Raw genomic sequence first — 20,070 nt, 5'->3', positions numbered from 1 at the left:
CGGGACTGTGTAGTTGGCCATGTGGGATCCAGCTGCCATAACCACCATGCCACAGCTAGCTCATAGTTATTTCTTATACTAATTTCTTATGGCTCAAAAATCATACTAAGATTTTAAAAAATCTATCTAGATAATAAGGGCAAGCATACGGATGAATTTTAGCACACATGGAGGACTCGAGGCTATTTTATACAATCGCCCACTCTACTCATTGTCTAGTACAGAGACAGTATAAAATAAAAAATAAAAATATAATAAAAACGAAAAGCGAATCACTCTAAGGCCCCTCTTACCAGCCAGCATACTGATTCAACACAGCTTCTTGTCCAACTCTAGCTCTTGCACACACACAGGCTACACTTTTCCAATAAACTTTTATTATTAGTTAAGTCATGATTCAAGGTCCCAGGGTGGTACATGGGTGGATAACCATGTACCCAGGTCCCATTTTGCCACCTGAGACAAGGACGGAGGGCAGAGGAGAGGTGGGTGAAGCCAGTTCAGATCTTCCCAGGAAATGTGCCTTCTGCCCGGCGGTCGTCCCAGGTTGAAACCTGTGGAGAGGCAAACAGTGTCACTCCCTTTCTCAGGGGCAATGGCGGTGGGTGGCGGTCTGCCTTCCTCACTTTGCCCACCCGTTCCCTCAGTCAACAAGAACCATGGGTGCCTGCTCTGTCCACCACTATTCCAGGAGCTGTGTGATCAGCAGTGACTCCAAGGGACGAAAACCACTGTTCTGTATGAACTGACACTGGGCAGAGGTGGGGTGGTGGGCGAGGCAGGGGCAGACAAACCCAGGGATTACTGGGGGCTGTCCTCGAGGAGATACGTCACTCTACAGGGTTTCAAGACTGTGGACATGCCCTGCTTCAGTAACCTGACTTAATGCTCTCTGCTGTTTGTCAGGACAGTGAGACAGACGGCGTCCTAGGCCACTGTGGGAAACGAGGATGGCCTCTGTTCTGGGATGAATGGATCTACAGGATGAAGTTCAAAAAGGTACTAGGCAGAGTACACACTGAGACCTCATTGTGGATCACAGATGTATCAAATCACTAACCCTTCCCAGAAGTAACACTCTGCTCCGATGGACAGTTACAAGCTGTTTTTGTTCTTGGTCAGAGATGTATGCGCTCGCCAGGGAGACAGAAAGACCGTGAGAGGGAGGGACGCACACACATGTGCCTGGCGTGTTTCTCAAGTGCTGGGTCTGGGACACAACATTCACGGTCAGTCACGTGGGCTAACCCTAACCCGTCTCCCTTCAGCACCAGGCCACAGAACTGATCTGCCTAAAAGCTCACATAATGCTCCATCTCCTTCTCCGCAGGAGAGATCCTTCTCAAAGATTCCCTCCCTAAGCTGTGTGATCTCAAGCAATTTAACCTTCCCTGGGCCTCAGCTTCCAATTCTGTGGAATGAGGATACTGACGAAAGTACCAGGCATGTGTTTGCATGGTTGGTGGGATCAAGTACTTACAATGCAGCTGCCCACTAGTGAGTGCCACAAACGTGCCTCTTTTATTTATTTATTTATTTGGAGAGGTTTTCGCTATAGGGCGCGTGCGCTCGCCAGACAGACAGAGACAGACAGAGAGACAGAAAGTGAGAAATCACCCCCCAGGGGGGACGGCCACGCCACAATCCCTTCTCCTCCATTCTCCTCTCGGGATCTTGGGCACACACGCACACGGGCCTGGAGCTGAGTTTTAAGCCACCGGGTCCAGGACGCGAACTGCAGTCAACTACGTGGGAGTCCAGCGACATAGTCATTATGCTAACTGCTGGTCCCACGTGCCTCTTTTATTTACACACACACACACCACACACCATAAAAACTTCATGTTCGTGTGGTTAAGGCTGCTGGATCTTACATGGCTGACCGTGTGGTTTGAGTCCTAGACCTGGAGGCTTGGAAAACATGCCAAGTGCATGTACAGGTATGTCCAAAATTGAAATGGAGAAGGAATTGTGGTGTGGCCATCCTCCTGGGGTGTAGTTTCTCACTTTCCCTCTCTCTCTCTCTCACACTTTCTCTGGTTAGTGCAAGTACTTTATAGCAAATTAGAAAAAAGAAAAAGGCTTTTAAAAAACTACAATGCTGAAAAAGGAGGGGCAGAGACAAATTGGCAAATTACCCTTTCCTCAGTAATGCCAGATAATGGAAAGGAGTTAATGCCAGAGAAAAGAAACAAGAAACATTCAACATTTCCTGCCATGGGACTGTACACTTGTAACACTTCAAATAGTGAGCGCTGTCCCAGTAGGGCAGTAGTTAAGCGGTGCCAGGGTTTAAATCCTAGCCTAACAGGCTTGTAAAACCATAGGTGCATCGTGTGCCTAGGATCCGGATGGAGTGATAACTGGAGGAAACAGGGTCACAGTGTGGCCAGGCCCCACGGGGAGTGCTTTCTCTTTCTCTTGCATGTGCATGCACGCACCTTCTAGATTAAAAAAAGAATAACAAAAAAGATTGAACCCAGCTAAAGGAGAAGGGAATATTTTTTAATTCTTTAAAGACAACTACCAGGGGGACCAGCAGTTAGCATAATGGCTACGTTGCTGGACTCCCATGTAGTCCCGGACCCAGTGGCTTAAAACTCACGCCAAGCGCATGTGCGTGCCTGCCCAAGATCCCGAGAGGAGAATGGAGGAGAAGGGACTGTGGTGTGGCCACCCGCCTGGGGGGGGGATTTCTCGCTTTCTGTCTCTCTGTCTTGTGAGTGCCCCAATGTAAAAAAAAAAAAAGAAAAAAAAGACAACTACCAGGGCCAGCAGGTGGCACAGTGGTAAAAGGCACTGGATTCCATATGGCCAGTTCCGCTGTTTAAGTCCCAGACCCAGTGGCCTAAAAAGCACGTTGGGTGCGTGTGTGTAGTGCCCGAGATCCTGAGAGGACAATAGAGAAGAGGCTGCAGCGTGGCCATCCCCCCCAACCCCCGGGGTCAAGTTCTCACTTTTCCTCTCTCTCTGTTTCTGTAGCTCTCTGGCAAATGCACATGCCCTATGGCAAAAAAACCTTTAAAAAAAAAGAAAAAAAGACAACAGGGGCTAGCAGATGGCATAATGGATATGTAACTGGGCTCCCACATAGTTGACCTGGCAGCTTAAAACTCATGCTGGGTGCACGTGCGTGCGTGCCCAAAATCCCAAGAGGAGCATGGAGAAGGGACTGCGGCGTGGCCCCCCCAGGGGGTGATTTCTCGCTCTCTGTCTTTCTCTGTCTCTCTGGGGAGCACACATACCCTATAGCAAACATTTCTTAAGGAAAAAAAGACAATGACTACTTAATAATCGAGAAGAGTGTATTGGCACAAATACAGGTATGTGCTGCATGTTAAATGAAAAAAGCAAAGTGCAAAACAGTATCTATAAGGGCCAGCAGGTGGCATGGTGGCTAAGAGCACTGGACTCCCACGTGGCCACCAGTGAGGTTCAAGTCCCAGACTTGGCAGCTTGCTTTCTCATCCCTCCCCAACTCTCACTCTCTCTCTCTCTCTCTGGTTAAATTAAAATAAATAAGTAAAGTTAAATAAAAACAATTCTTTTCTTTTAAAAAAACCCCTGAAGTACAGGGACCAGCAGTTGGCGTAATGGCTATGTTGCTGGACTCCCATGTAGTCGACCGCAGTTCAAGTCCTGGACCCAGTGGCTTAAACTCACTCTAGGCGCGTGTGTGTGCGTGCCCAATATCCCGAGAAAAGAATGGAAGAGAAGGGATTGTGACATGGCTATTCCCCCTGGGGAGTGATTTCTTGCTTTCTGTCTCGCCCACGCGCCCTATAACAAAAACCTCTTTAAAAAAAACAAAAACCTGCAGTACAATCTCTAACTGTATAAAAAAAGTATACAGGCCTAGGTTTGATTCGTGGGCCAATTAAAGTGGCCAAAATGAAGTGGCATGTGCCTGCTGTGCCACTGATGGGGAAGCTAAGAGAGGACGATCAGGCAATCAAGGCTGGCAATATGGGGAGACCCTATCTTAAAAAAAAAAAGGTTGGCAGGTAGCGTGGTGATTAAGGGTGCTGGACTCCCACATGGCTGACTGAGGTTCGAATCCCGGACCTAGTGGCTTGTTTTCTCACTTTGTTTCTCTCTACCTCTCTCTCACTCTGTCCCTCTCTGGTCAAATTAAAATAAATAAATAGGGGGCCAGCAAGTGGCATGTTGATTAAAGGCGTTGGATTCCCACATGGCCAACAACGATTTGAGTCCCGGACCTGGCGGCTTGCTCTCTCCCTTTCCCTTTTTCTGTCTCTCTCTGGTCAAATTAAAAAATAATAATAAATGGAATTAAATAAATCAATCTTTCTAAATAAATAAATAAACAATTTAAAAATAAAATCCACAAAGAGTTGGGTGTGGTAGTAGTGCACAGCCATCTTCCTAGCAGGGAGACTGAGACAGGAAGATTGTAATACATTGGAAACAAACGAACAAACATAAATATGTAAATACACATCTATACAAACACACATAATAACACAGAGAAAAATGGAAGATTTATACCTAACTCCTAAGGAGCCTAGAAGAGGGCGACTAAGCGGCTGTCACTTTACATTCTATTACATTACATAACTCGCTGGGTTTTGAAGATTCCCAAAAAGCTAATGTTATTTTTCATTGGAAAATTCCTTTCTTTCTTTCTTTCTTTACCACAGGCACATGTGCTTGCCAGAGACAGAGAGACTGAGAGGAAAACTGAGAAACCATTCCCCGGGGTGATGGTCACAATGTGGTCTTTTCTCCTCCATCTACCTCTCAGGATTTTGGGCACACAGGCAGACAGACATAGCATGGCTTTCTTTTTTTTTTTTTTTTTTTTTTTGGGGGATTTCAGCGTTGGTTTTTTTTTTTTTTTTTTTTTTTTTTTTTTTAGGGGATCACTATGTGACCAGACCCTGGTTTTTTTGTGTTTTTTTTTTGAGAGATTTTCACTATAGGGCGCGTGCACTCGCCAGACAGACAGAAAGAGACATAGAGTCAGAAAGCGAGAAATCACCCCCCAGGGGGGATGGTCACGCCGCAATCCCTTCTCCTCCATTCTCCTCTCGGGATCTTGGGCACGCACGCACACGCCCGTCCGGCATGAGTTTTAAGCCACCGGGTCCAGGACGCGAACAGCAGTCAACTACATGGGAGTCCAGCGACATAGCCATTACACTAACTGCATGGTTTTCTTTTTTAAAAAAGAAATTATTTTATTTATTTTATGTTATATATTCATACATTCACTCATTTTTTTTTTTTCTTAATTTGACCAGAGAGAGACACACAGAGAGGGAGAGAGGGAATGTGAGAAAGCAAGTCACCAGGTCCAGGACTCGAACTGTGGTTGGCCATGTGGAGTGTCCAGCACCTTAATCACCACACCACCTGCTGGTCCCAAGATTATTTATTTATTTATTTATTTATTTATTTTGAAAAGAGATTTTGACTATAAGGCCTGTGCACTCACAGGAGACACAGAGAGAGAGAAATCACCCTCTGGGAGGATGGCCAAACAGCAATCCCCTCTCCTCCATCTTCCCCTAGGGATTTTGGATATAGACATACATGCATCCGGTGTAAGTATTTTATGGAGAGGTTTTTGCTATAGGGTGCATGTGCTCATCAGGAAGACAGAGACAGAGAGAGAGAAGGCAAGAAATCACCCCTCAGTGGGAATGGCCACGCTGCAATCCCTTCTCCTCCACTCTCCTTTCGGGATCTTGGGCATGCATGCATACATGCCTGGCGTATGAGTTTAAGCCACTGGGTCTGGGACTTGAACTGTGGTCAAGTACATGGCAGTCCAGTGACATAGCCATTATGCTAACTGCTGGTCTAGCACCCAGTGTGAGTTTTAAGCCTCCACATCCAGGACTCAAACTGTAGTCGGCCATGTGGGAATCCAGCACCTTAACCACTATGCCACCTGCCGGACCCTAAGATTTATTTTTTAAATGTTAAATAAAGGATGGTTGGGAAAATGATTTAAATACTCAGGAAATGTGCTGCAATCTATATCTGACCTCCAGTACACCCCCCCACCCTGCACATATACATACTGGGAATAAAGATTTATTTTTTAAAGCTTTCTTCCTTTTTTTTTTTTCTCCCCTATAACAACTCTCTTACTTCTATAAATTAAGCAGTAACAGATTTAAGGGAATGGTCAGTGAGCCTATAAATTAAAGATGATTTTTTTTTTTTTGGAGAGGCTTTTGCTACAGGGTGCATGTGCTCGCCAGAAAGACAGAAAGAGACAGAGAGACATAAAGCAAGAAATCACTCCCCAGGGGGGATGGCCACACCACAATCCCTTCTCCTCCATTCTCCTCTCGGGATCTTGGGCACGCACGCACACGTGCCGGGTGTGAGTTTAAGTCACCGGGTCCAGGACTCGAGCTGCGGTTGACTACATGGGAGTCCAACGACATAGCCATTATGCTAACTGCTGGTCCCTAAAGTTTTCTTTCTTTAATGAGACAGAGAGCCTTGACAGTGTCTCACCATGCCACAACTGAGCCCCCAGCCTCCCAGTCAGCCAATCACAGACGTGCCCAGTAGGTTCAGGTTGACTGAGGATCTCACAGTGGTACCCACCCTACAATCTGCACCACCACAGCTAGGCCCCAGAGATTAATTTCTAAAAATATTTATTATTTATTTAATTCCATTGGTTATTATAGAGAGAGAGGGAAAGGGAGAAAGCAAGCTGTCAGGTCCGGGACTTGAACTGCAGTCAGCCACGTGGGAATCCTGCACCTTTAACCACCATGCCACCTGCAGGACCCCAGAGATTAACTTTTTAAAAAATGTTATTTATTTATTTATTTTAATTTGACTTGGGGAAGAGGGGTGGGAAAGCAAGCCTCCAGGTCTGGGACGGGAACCGTGGTAGGCCATATGGGAGTCCAGCACCCCCAACCACCAGGCCACTTGCCGGACCCATCCAGAGATTAACTTTTTAAAAATACACCAGGAGGGGACCAGCAGTTGGCGTAATGGTTATGTTACTGGACTTCCACGTAGTCCACTGTGGCTTGAGTCCTGGACCTGGTGGCTTAAACTCATGCCAGGCACATGGGGATGTGTGCCCAAGAGGAGAGTAGAGGAGAAGGGATTGCAGTGTGGCCATTCCTCCAGGGGTGGAGGGTGATTTCTCGCTTTCTGTCCCTCTGTCGCTGTCTTTCTGGCGAGCGCACATGCCCTACAGCAAAAGAAAAACCTCTCCAAAAATAAAGAAGATTTAAATATCTCTCAATGTTTAACAGTCAATGGGGTCCTTTGATTTCATGCAACATGGTAATGTTTAACATAAATTCTTTATTAAAAAAAAAGAGGGCAGACCAAGAAATACTAAATTCTGACAAAAGGTTTGGTCAAATAAGAATTAAAAGGCCTGCCTATTATGCCCTTAGTTTTTATTTGTTTATTTACTCTTTTATTTATTATTTAAAAAAAATTTTTTTTTTGGAGAGGTTTTTGCTATAGGGCACGTGCGCTTGCCAGAAAGACACAGACAGACAGAGAGATAGAAAATGAGAGATCACAGGAGAAGAGATGGCCATGCTGCAATCCCTTTTCCTCCATTTTCCTCTCGGGATCTTGGGCACACACGTACACGTGCCTGGCGTGAGTTTAAGCCACCGGGTCCGGGACTCAAACCGCGGTTGACTACATGGTAGTCTAGCGACATAGCCATTACACCAACTGTTAGTCCCTTTATTTATTCTTTTAAAAAAAGAAAAAAAAAGTTTTGTCAGAGGGCATGTGTACTCACTGGAGAGACCAAGAGAAAAAAAGAGAGGGAAGGTGAGAAAGTACCTGCCGATGGGGAATGGTTATGTCATAATCCCTTCTCTCCAACTCCTTCCTTTAAAGATCTTGGACACACATGCCCAAAGTGTCTCTCAAGACCCTGGGTCTGGGACTCAACTCATGCAGTCAACGATGTGGGATCCAGCTGCCTTAAGCATTATGCCACAGGCTGGCCCATATTTATTCTTTAGCTGCTAACAGGTACAGTGTGTGCTCACCAGTAAGAGAGAGGAAGAACATGAGGAGGAGAATGGAGAAGGGATTGCAGTGTGGCTCCTCTCTGGGGGCCTGATTTCTCATGTTCCCTCTCTGTCTCTCTCTCTGGCAAGCATATGTGCCCTATGGCAAAAACCTGAGAGAGAGAGAGAGAAAGAAAGAGAAAGAAAGAGAGGAAGAAAGAGAGAAAGAAAAAAAGAAAGAAAGAAGGAAGAAAGGAAGGAAGGAAGGAAAGAAAGGCTTACTCAAGAATGTAAGCTCCACAGGGACAGGGACCCGGCACTGAAAAAGGTACAAGGCCCTCGGGACAGTGTGATGCTTTGTCCTCCCTCTGCCCCTCAAAGATGTGCTCCCACCAAGTCACTGCACCCCCTCTGGATTCTTTCCCAGAATCCCAAGCACCCCAGCAAGAAGTACATACCCAGGATATGGGGCAGAGGGACTTGTACACACGCCGGTACCATTCACACACAGAGACGTCACCCCCTTTAGCGGTCATTGCCTTCTCGCAGCGGTGGAAGTCTGTGAGGAAAGGAATATGGGGTCAGCATACACCAAGGGCTGGAACACAATTTTTTTTTTTTTGGAGAAGTTTTTGCTATAGGGTGAGTGCGCTCACCAGACAGACAGAGAGAGACATAGAGATAGAAAGCGAGAAATCACCCCCCAGGGGGGATGGTCACACCGCAGTCCCTTCTCCTCTATTCTCCTCTCGGGATCTTGGGCACACACGCACACGCACCCGGGGTGAGTTTAAGCCACCGGGTCCGGGACGTGAACCGCGGTTGACTACGTGGAACACATTTTTGATCAAAACTTAGTCAGAAATAGTTCTTACTTCATGATCGATTATACACAAATACATATATGCATGCAGGAAACAAGTATACTAAAAAGGGCTCGACACACCTCATCCAATTGATTTTGTAATTTCCTCAGAACAAACTACTGTTTAATTTGAACATTCTGAGATCAGGAAGAATTTTCTGGGGAAATTGATGGGCATGGAAGAGGATCATGGAAGGGGAAGGGGGTCTTGATGCTAAGATGTTGAGTCCTGGAGAGAAAGGGAGGGGATAATTTAGTTTTTTGTTTTTTGTTTTGTTTTTTAAAGAGATTTTTGCTATAAAGCGTGTGTGGCTGCCAGAGAGACACAGAAAGCAAGAAATCACACGCACACACCCATGGCCATACTGCAGTCCCTTGTCTCCATTCTCGTCTTGGGATCTTGGGCACACACACCCAGTGTGAGTTTCAAGCCACCCGGTCCAGGACTCGAACCACAGTCAACTACATAGGAGTCCAGTGACATAACCATTAAGCCATCCGCTGGCCCCTAATCTAGTTTTTTTAAAAGATTTTTTAAAAATTATTTTTATTTAGCTTTATTCATTTAATTTGACAAGAGAGGAACAGAGAGAGAGGAAAGTGAAAAAGCAAACCACCAGGTCTGGGACTCTAACCGTGGTCAGTCATGTGGGAGTCCAGCCCCCCGAACCACCATGCCACCTGCTGGCCCCAAGACTTTTTTTTTTTTTCAAATAATTATTTATTTAATTTTATTTATTCATTCACTTAATTTGACCAGAGAGAGAGACAGAGAGAGAGGGAAAGTGAGAAAGCAAGCCGCTAGGTCTGGGACTTGAACCGTGATTGGCCATGTGGGAGTGTCCAGCGCCGTAACCACCACAGCACTTGCTGGGCTCAGGAATATCAGCATTTTATAACCATTGGCGGATCCGGACATTGGGCATCAAACATACTGTCTCCCAAAAAAGACAATTGCTAGAGTCCGAATATTGGTGTCCTCCAAAATTTTTATGTTAAAATCCCCAGGATGGCCACGATGCAGTCTCGCCTCCTCCCTTCTCACCTCAGGATTTGGGGCATGCACGCACATATGCCTGGTACGAATTTCAGCTGCTGGGTCCAGCACTTGAACTGCGGTTGGCCATGTGGATGTCGAGCACCTTCACCACCATTCCACTTGCTGGCCCCACAATACCATTCTTAAAAGTAGCAAAATGTAAACCACCCAAGTGTCTCTGAATAGAATAAATTGTGGAGAACTGTACAGCAGTGGAAACCAGCAAACTATATGCCACGGCATGAATGAAACTGAAAGACTGTTGAATAAAGAACTCTGAACTCGGGACCAGCAGTTAGCGTAATGGCTATGCTGCTGGACTCCCATGTAGTTGACTGCAGTTCAAGTTCTGGACCCGGTGGCTTAAACTCACACCGGGTGTGGGTGCGTGCGTGCCCAAGATCCCAAGAGGAGAATGGAGAAGGGATTGCGATGTGGCCATCCCCCCTGGGGGGTGATTTCTCACTTTCTGTCTCTCTTTTTCTCTCTGTCTTTCTAGTGAGCACACTCACCCTAAAACAAAAACCCCTCTCTCTCAAAAAAAAAAAAAAAGAACTTTAAACACAAAGAAAACACACAATATGTAAAAGCTCACAAAGAAGTGAACCTGAACATGGTGGTAAAACAAAGATGTGCACTGCTGGTGGGGGTCACATCTCCAGGAGGAAAAGCAGGACGCTGTGTCAAAGATAAGGCACCAGATAGGCAGGGGAGATTAGCATGTTGGCGATTTCTATTTAGATTGTAGCTGTGCAGGGGGTTTACTTTGGAATTATTCACTCAGCTGTATGTTTTATGTACTTCTTTTACTTATGTTACAAGACGCACACACATTCCTTAAAATTAAAAATTGCAGGGGGCCAGCCGGTGGCGTGGTGGTTAAGGTGTTTTTGTAATCAGCCTATACATAACTGTATGAACAACAAGCACAAATTTCATAACTCTGTGAGCAAATTTTGCCTATGTTCTTTTCACTCTTTAGTTCTTTAAATAGTAACTAAAATGAAAAAGCAAATAAGCTCACCAACCTACCAAAACTATTGACCAGCTTTCTCTTCCTCATGCATCATCAAACGAACTTTTTGCCGAATGAATGAGTAAAAGAACAAATAAGTAAGTCTGAATTAAGAAATGACTGCCCTGGGTCAAGAGGTGATATGGTGGTTAAGGGCTTTGGACTCCCACATGGCCAACTATGGTTCAAATACCAACCTGGTCGCTTGCTTTCTCACTTTCCCTCTCTCTCTCACTCTGTCCCTCTCTGGTCAAATTAAAATAAAGTTAAATAAAATAATTATTTAAAAAAATAATTATTCTATTTTTATCTTATTTATTTATGGGCCCTTAACCACCACACCACCTGCCAGCCCCAATAAAGTAATTCTTCTTAAAAAAAAAAAATGCATCATGACTTTTCCAATGACCCAATAAAAATTTAAAGCGTAAAGGTTTTTTAAAGAATTATTTATTTAATTTTATTTATTCATTCACTTAATTTGACCAGAGAGAGAGACAGAGAGAGAGGGAAAGTGAGAAAGCAAGCCGCTAGGTCTGGGACTTGAACCGTGATTGGCCATGTGGGAGTGTCCAGCGCCGTAACCACCACAGCACTTGCTGGGCTCAGGAATATCAGCATTTTATAACCATTGGCGGATCCGGACATTGGGCATCAAACATACTGTCTCCCAAAAAAGACAATTGCTAGAGTCCGAATATTGGTGTCCTCCAAAATTTTTATGTTAAAATCCCCAGGATGGCCACGATGCAGTCTCGCCTCCTCCCTTCTCACCTCAGGATTTGGGGCATGCACGCACATATGCCTGGTACGAATTTCAGCTGCTGGGTCCAGCACTTGAACTGCGGTTGGCCATGTGGATGTCGAGCACCTTCACCACCATTCCACTTGCTGGCCCCACAATACCATTCTTAAAAGTAGCAAAATGTAAACCACCCAAGTGTCTCTGAATAGAATAAATTGTGGAGAACTGTACAGCAGTGGAAACCAGCAAACTATATGCCACGGCATGAATGAAACTGAAAGACTGTTGAATAAAGAACTCTGAACACGGGACCAGCAGTTAGCGTAATGGCTATGCTGCTGGACTCCCATGTAGTTGACTGCAGTTCAAGTTCTGGACCCGGTGGCTTAAACTCACACCGGGTGTGGGTGCGTGCGTGCCCAAGATCCCAAGAGGAGAATGGAGAAGGGATTGCGATGTGGCCATCCCCCCTGGGGGGTGATTTCCAAAAAAAAAAAAAAAAAAAAGAACTTTAAACACAAAGAAAACACACAATATGTAAAAGCTCACAAAGAAGTGAACCTGAACATGGTGGTAAAACAAAGATGTGCACTGCTGGTGGGGGTCACATCTCCAGGAGGAAAAGCAGGACGCTGTGTCAAAGATAAGGCACCAGATAGGCAGGGGAGATTAGCATGTTGGCGATTTCTATTTAGATTGTAGCTGTGCAGGGGGTTTACTTTGGAATTATTCACTCAGCTGTATGTTTTATGTACTTCTTTTACTTATGTTACAAGACGCACACACATTCCTTAAAATTAAAAATTGCAGGGGGCCAGCCGGTGGCGTGGTGGTTAAGGTGCTGGACTCCCACATGGCAGACTGTGATTTAAGTCCCAGATCTGGCAGCTTGAAAATCACATGAGGTGGGGTCAGCAGGGGGTAGGTAAGGTGCTAGACTCCCACATGGCCAACCATGCTTCAAGTCCCGCACCTGGTGGCTTGCTTTCTCATTTTCCCTCTCTCTCTCTGTGGTCAAATAAAAAAAAAAAATAGTAAAAAAAAAAATATTTTTTTCTAAAAAAAAAAAAAAAAAAAAAAAAAGAAAGAAAATCATGTATGGTATGTGTGCATGCATGCCCAAAATCCCAGGAGGAGAATGGATAAGAAAGGACTGTGGCGTGGCCATCTACCCTGGAGTGGAGGGCGACTTTTCATTTCCTTCTCTGTCTCTCCAGTGAGCACACACCCTATGGTCAAAGACGAAAAAAACACCGCAAGAACCAGTTTTAACCCTGGCCCAAACACTGAACATGACTGTGATGAGGAGCATGGGGCCTCCAGAGCTAGAAAGTCTAGAATTTAAAGGAGGAGACTGGGATGCATGGGTCCCCTAGGAGGAGGCAAGAGGTAAGTGACCTGAAGTGTGGGACCAGGGGAAGTTCTGTAGCCCCCCCACCATGCCCTCCTTACCCAGGTAGTTCTGCCAGCAGTTCCTGGTCTGGTTCTGGTTGGGGAAACGGCTGTCGAAAGGGGCGGTCTTGTAGTTCTTGATTTTGGTCTTGATGTCTTCTGCCATGATGCTGACTCCTGGAGGCAAAGGGAAGTGGGTGTTGGTGGGGGGCCTGGGGAGCCTGAGCAGGGGACTGTTAGACCACCCAGAGCCAATGCAGGAGGGCCAGAGAACAGGTTGGGTGTTAACAAGCCACCACATCCTCTTTCTCAACACACACACACACACACACACACACACACACACACACGGCAGCTCAAATCCATACAACTGAGTATGCAAGTCATAGCAGGATGGGGATCTTAGCAAAATCAGTCCTGGTCCAAAAAGACCAGGTAACACCAAGCACTTATTACATACTAGGTGCTGCTCTAAACACTTTACTCCTCCAGCCACTCAGAAAGGTAGGACTGTAACTACCCTATCACACAGACAAGGAAAGGTCAAGATGTTTAAGATGACGTCCCAAGGTCATACAGCATACAAATGGTGGGATGCTTTCATCACTGGCATAATCTACACGGCAAACATTCTTATCTTTTTGGTGTTACAAACCCCTCAGGGGTCTGAGGGACCCCATTACCTTCTTTCTCTGGATATGTTCAAATGCATGAAAAATCTTACAAGAGGACAAGAAACCCAGTCATCTGTATTAAGCACAGTCATGCATTGCTTATCAGTGGGGATCCGTTCTGAAAACCGTGTCATCAGGTGGTTTCATGGTGTGAGCAGCACGGAGCGTATTTACATAGCCTACTGTAGATGATAAAGCATATATACTCACTCTAGGACCACTGCTGTATACTGACTGAACAGAAACGACACTGCAGCTGAAGTGACCAGGAGTGAAAATGGTATTGTGTGGTATCTGCAACCACAATATGATGTAAGAATATCTGTGATGGACAAAGCCACCACTGCCACCATTACTGAGGTCGCCACCATCTCGATGGAAGGAAATGCTATATCTCACGTAGAGGTAAGTAAAAAAACCGATGTAATTCAAGTACTAGCACTCCTGCAAGTCTACCAACTCTGTGGACCCAGGATTTGAAATCTTTGACTATCATGTCTCTGAAACGGTGACATACAGTTTTCTTGGGAACCTGAGACAAAGTGGCTAACTCCTGTGGAGCCCTGAGGAGTCATGGAGCCACGGTCCAATGCGAGCTGCCCCAGGGAGGGCTGGAGGGCTGGGGCACTAGGGGTGGGGATGGAAAGGAGAGATGTAAAATACCAGCCACTGGGAAGAGCAGTTCTGGGCGAGATCTTGACTTAACACTTGAGGGTGAGGGTAGATTGGCCATGACACTGCCGCCCCTCCAACGTCCAAGAGGCAGGAGAGACCAGACACCAACGAGCCAGGCTGAGGCCAAAGCAACCCGCGAAGGCCATGCACGTGGACTGTTGATTAAGGACAGTGCAGTCCAAACTGCCGAGTCCAAATCCTGGTTGCTCAGAAGCCTCGGCTAAATCGCGAGCATCAGTCTCCTCGCTGTCAAAAGGGGATCATTACAGGCCTGACCTCACGGGGCTGGAAAAAGGATTCAATGAGCTAATATATTAATATACAACGCCCCGAACGTTGCCTGGCTTTAAGGAAGATCTACATCGTCTCTGGCTGTTACTATGAAGAGGACCAGGCCTCAAGCCCCAGGGCCCAGGGAGGTCGGACGCTGCCGGCCGAAATCGCGCCCCGTTCTTGCATGAGTTGGGGTCTCGTTCCTCCGCCCGCTAAGCTGGGGTGCTAGGTGCCCGAATCCTCCACACTCACCTAAAGACGCCCCTGCAGCAGCTCGCAGCTCAATGTGACCCTCAGCAAAGACGCCAGAGCTGGACAGGAAGCGGAATTAAGACCGGCCGGAAGCGGGGAGGGATAGCCACGCCCACCCGCGAGAACTGCGCCCTTCTAGTGGGCAGAATGTCTGCTCCTCACCGCTCACCGCCCCATCGTGAGTTTGCAAGGCATTTCGAAGCGCTACGAACTGGGGCTCATCCGTGCTGGTTGCAGGTGCTCCCCGCCTCCCTGTCTTTACCCGGAGGAGGGAGGAGGTGGGGTCCAGATCGCGGGACTGGTTGGAGGATGGGCATGGGAAAATGTCCCTGTGGAAGTACTTTTATTCATGCCAGAAATAGTTATTGAACGCGAATCCTGTATCAGGCACTTCCATATGGGTTGAGTATGCATCTGTAAAAATACCGTGAAAATTCCTGCCCTCGTAATTATTTCGGGTCAATTTTTTTTTCCTTCTAAAGTTGTTTTTTTTTTTTTTTTTTTTAGAATTATTTTAACTTCTTTTCATTCATTTATTTGACCAGAGAGGGACAGAGAGAGAGAGAAGGAAAGCGAGAAAGCAGGACACGAACCGCTGTTGGCCTTGTGGGAGCCCAGCGCCCTTAACCACCACACCACCCCTTGGCCCCATTGAAAATGAACCAGTCTTGGGGCCAGCAGGTGGTGTGGTGGATAAGGGCGCTGGATTCCCACATGGCCAACCATGGTTCAAGTCCTGGACCTGGTGGCTTGCTTTCTCATTTTCCCTTTCTTTCTCTCGTCAAATAAAGGAAAAAACAACAACAACAACAACAAAGAAAACAATAACAAATGGAAATAAATGAATAAATAATTATTTTAAAAATTATAAAAAAGAAAAAGAAAATGAACCAGTCTCAGAGGTGGCATGGTGGTTAAAGGTTCTGGACTCCCACATGGCCCACTGTGAGTCAAGTCCTGAACCTGGCGGCTTGCTTTCTCGCTTTCTCTCTCTCTTTCTCTCTATTCCTTCTTCTCTGGTCAAATTTAAATAAATAAATAAATATTCTTTTTTTTTTTTTTTTGAGAGTTTTTTGCTATAGGGTACGTGTGCTCACCAGAAAGACAGAGAGCACATGTGATTTCTCGCTTTCTGTCTCTATGTCTCTGTCTGGCTGGCTGGCGAGCGCACATGCCCTATAGCAAAAACCTATCCACACACACACACACACAAAGAACCAGTCTCTTCCCCAATGTCACTGGTCACAGAATGAAGAATTCACAGACTCCATCACCTTGGTCCCCAAACTTTAGCATACACTAATTAACAAAGATTTGGGGCGGCTGAAGCCTCAAAATCCAAAGTCCAGAACCAGCATGTGGAGTGGTGGCTAAAGTGGTAGACTCCCACATAGCCACCGTGGTTTGAGTCCTGGACCTAGTGGCTTGCTTTCTCTCTTGCACTCACATGTGTGCCATGCCCTATTGCAAATTTTAAAAGTAGTAATAATAATACATTAAAGAAATAATCTTTTTTAGAAATTTTTGCCTTAGAGCACATGCACTGGGGGTGGAGAGAGAGAGAGAGAGACAGTGAGAGGGAAAGTGAGAGATCACTCACTCCCTGGGGGGGTTAGCCAGCTGCAATCTCTTCCCTTCCATTCCCCCCCCCCATTTTGGGTGTGCCCGTGCACATGCCCGAGATGAGCTTCAAGCTGCCAGAGCTCGGATTCGAACCATGGTTGGCCATGTGGGAGTCCAGTAGTGTGCCTGTGGCCCCAAATAAATAATTAAAAAAAAAAAAATCCGAAGCCCAGCATCACAGAAAGGAGGGGCTAGGAGTTAAAGTCTATGAAAGGTCTCTATTCTAGTTACAGAGTTGTCCTTGACTCCAATCTTTACACCACACAGCTAATCCATTATGAAGTCCTGTTGGTTCTGCTGGAAAAATACATCCAGGATCTACCTCTGCTACATCTGATTCAAGCCACCATCACTGTAGGCCACTCTTTGCCCTTCTTGCTTCTGTTCTTCCCACTGCAGTATCTCCACATAGTCAGAGGGACACTGTTAACACCTCAGATTAGGTCCCTTCCTCCTCCCAGAGCCCTCCCCTGGCTTCTGGTCTACCTCTTAATCTAAAGCCAGATCTTTACAGATGACCTAGTAACTTGGCCCCTTTATATCTTCATCTCCTTCCCTCTCCTCCTCACTCCCACTGCTCCAGACACTATCTTCCTAGAGGTTCCAGAAATGTGCAGGCTGCCCACCCAAAGGGCTTCCTGCTCCCGGTTCCTTTAGTTTGGTATGCTCTTCCTGCAGATGGCGCCCTCTCCCACCCGCTGCAGGTCTTTGTTCCTAAGTCACCTTCTAGGTGAGTCCCTTTCAGACCTAGTATTTAAAATTGCAATCTTGTTCATCTCCATCCCCTTCCCTACTCTATTTCTCCAGGAACCTGACCTTCTCACACAGTATAGCCTTCCTTTTTAATTATAGTTACATTTTTATTTCCCTCAATAGAACAGAAGTGTCATAAAGCATCGTCAGAAACACCATTGGATCTAATTCCTTTTACAGTCCTGACACAGGCGGTTTTGTCTGTCTTATTCTCTGTTGTAGCTAAAATAGTGTCTGGCACATAAGAGATACTCTATAGATATTTGTTGAATGAGTGAATTTCTTTTTTTAAAAAATTTTTTTTAGGTTTTTTTTTTTTTTTTTTTTAAAGCTTGTTATAGGGCACGTGTGCTCACCAGAGAAAGAGAGAGGGGAAGTGGGAAGAGCCACCAGGTTTGGAACTCCAACTGCAGTGACCATGTGGGAATCTAACACTTCAACTACCACACCCCTTGCTGGCTCAAATGTGTGAATTTCTTGTGCAAATGAAGGAGGTGCCTGGGGACTAGGAGAGGGAGCTGTGTAAGAGAACTGCTTCCCTTCCACCCCTCAGTCTGGCCTCCAAAGCCTCCCCAATATTGTCTTGATGTGTCCAGGCCTAACTGGAGCAGGGGCCTCTTATATCTTGTGTTCACCGACACTGTAATCCTGTGTGGAATTATCCATTTACATCCTCTTCAATGAAATCTTCCTAAAACCAAACCCCTCCTCTGCTTAAACCCCTCCATGGCTCCCCGGTGCCCTGGAGACAAAATCCAGACCAGACGCCTCAGTATGGCCCACAGATCTTTTGTGAACTGATCCATCTTCCCCTCTCCAGCCAAACGAATGTTTTTAAACAGTGCTGAGGTATTCCACCCATGGAAGTGTTCCCTGACTCTCCTCCTGGGCTAGGTCAGGTCCCTTCTTTTGGGCTCCTTCAATCTCCTGGAGTATTCTCAGCCCTGACCTCGCTGGGATATCCTTGTCTGGTGATGTCTTCACGGTGCACTGTGAGCTCCTGGACGAAGTGAGAGAAGAGATGAAGGTCTGAACCCCTGGGTCTCTGTGGGGGTGGGGTGGGGGGAAGATCGAACTCCCGAATGGGGTAGGGACACCTAGGCTCCCTACACAGTGTCAGTAGGAAGGATGCAGACAAACACGCACGACGAGGCTTGCAAGGATGTTTTTATTGGGTCTCTGCTCCCTGTCCGCCTCCTAGGCCGGGCACGTGGCCTCCGAAGCGGTACGTGTACTTGCGCCCCCCGCTCTTGCGCACGATGTCGCGACGGTAGTAGTAGCGCAGGCCTCGGCTCAGCTTCTCGTAATTCATGCCCGGCTTCCTCTTGCGTTCTCCCCACAGCCGAGCCACCTACGGCGAGGTTAGAGGTGAGGCCTCATCGGAGGGAGGGAAGGGGCGTGTCCGGGGCGGGGCTAGGGTGTGGTCGTGACCTGGGTTAGGGCGGGAGAGATGGGGATGGGGCCAAGGACTAGGCAAAATAAATCGCGGGACTGGATTGACTAGAGGAGACGGGGGACGGGGGGACTTCGGGGAGCCCACCTCCTTGGGGTCGCACAGCTGGAACTCGCGGCTGTTGCCCGTCCAGCGGATGCAGCTGCTACGCGCCCCGTCGTGGAGCAACTCCAGGAGGAACTGCCACAGCTGAATGGGACCTGCGGGGTGGAGGCAGGTGAACCCCCAGGTTCCCCGTCCGCAGACCGCGCCGCTTCGATGACCGAGGAGTTCGGCTCCTTCACTCCGAAGGCCCAACGGTCCATCTGGGTCCTCCTTACGCGGATTTCCCCCTCCCTGGGGATCCACGCGTTCGGATCCCTCTATTTGGAGGACCTAGGCGTCTAGGGTGCCCATCTCGGAGATTTAGAGATTTGGCTCCCTCCGCACTTACAGACCTAGGCCCCCAAACCCTCATCTCTTTCCTCTCACAAAGTACAGGAGCCTGGGTCCTTGGCCCCTCGGTGTCGAGACTGCCGGTGCCTCGGTCCTCGGTCCTCGGTCTCGGAAGACCCAGAGTGCGGGCTCCCGGCGGGGAGCTCCGAATACCGAAGCCCCGCCCCCTCACGATCGGTTTCCCAGGCCCCGCCCCCACTGCGGCTCAGCGCCCTTTGGAGTTTGGGGACCTCTCACCTCTGTGGTTATTCGTTTTGGGGAAACGATCCAAAGTGGTACGGTCCGACTGCTGCCTCAGTTCCGAGGAAGTGGTGCGAGCTGGATTCTGGTACCCTCTTGAGGAGGTGGTGCCATCTCTCCGCTGCCCGGTGTTCCAGGGGGTGGTAGAGTCCGACCCCCCAGGCCCGCTCCTTGAAATAGTGCAGTCCGCGCGCTGTTCCCAGCCCAAGCCATTGCCCCAGTAGGCACTGTCGGGGGAGTCCCAGCTGGCGGTGGTCCCGGCGGCCTGGGTGTAGGGCCACAGGGTGGCCTCTCCTGCCAGGGTGGCCTCTCCTGCCGGGGTGGCACAAGTCTGGCCTGCAGGCCCTTCAGAACCGGCCAAAGGGGCGGGGCCCAGGGTCTGGGAAGCGGGGCTCCAAGGGTCCGAGGCTGTGCACGCCAGATCTGTCCAGTCTCCCGACCACTGCAGAGCCTGAGGGCCAGGGGCGGGCTCTGCGAGGAGAAACGGACCTCAGGTGAGGGCAGCCCACGTGTCTCAGTCCTCGGCACCCCGGGGGGTTCTAAAGTCTAAGTCCTGGCGCCTTGGACGGGGAGTTCCCGGGACAGACCATGCCACCTGGAGGACGCAGGTGTTCCCCAGTCTTAGTCTCCCCCCCACCCCCCACCCCCCGC

At 47.8% G+C, this 20,070-nt stretch overlaps 2 protein-coding genes across 2 annotated transcripts in view; both read right to left on the bottom strand.

Annotated features, from left to right (window-relative positions):
• Positions 1-355: 355 nt before the first annotated feature.
• COX6B1 (cytochrome c oxidase subunit 6B1) lies at positions 356-15,029 on the bottom strand. Its single transcript, XM_006171637.3, has 4 exons — positions 14,916-15,029; positions 13,102-13,218; positions 8,444-8,544; positions 356-554 (listed from the first exon to the last, which is right to left on the bottom strand). Exons 2-4 carry the CDS (start codon positions 13,205-13,207, stop codon positions 501-503), a joined length of 261 nt encoding a protein of 86 aa, XP_006171699.1. The 5' UTR covers positions 13,208-13,218; positions 14,916-15,029; the 3' UTR covers positions 356-500.
• Positions 15,030-18,446: 3,417 nt separating this feature from the next.
• ETV2 (ETS variant transcription factor 2) overlaps positions 18,447-20,070 on the bottom strand; it is a 2,284-nt gene continuing 660 nt past the window's right edge. Inside the window, exons 4-6 of the mRNA XM_006171703.1 lie at positions 19,417-19,890; positions 18,832-18,944; positions 18,447-18,642 (exon numbers count right to left, since the gene is read on the bottom strand). Coding sequence (XP_006171765.1) covers positions 18,460-18,642; positions 18,832-18,944; positions 19,417-19,890 — 770 coding nt within the window. The 3' untranslated portion in view covers positions 18,447-18,459. The remainder of the gene's footprint in view (positions 18,643-18,831; positions 18,945-19,416; positions 19,891-20,070) is intronic.

Source organism: Tupaia chinensis, unplaced genomic scaffold, assembly GCF_000334495.1.
Source record: "Tupaia chinensis unplaced genomic scaffold, TupChi_1.0 Scaffold149922_1, whole genome shotgun sequence".
Lineage (NCBI taxonomy): Eukaryota > Metazoa > Chordata > Mammalia > Scandentia > Tupaiidae > Tupaia > Tupaia belangeri.
This window is presented reverse-complemented; position numbering and strand designations above follow the sequence as displayed.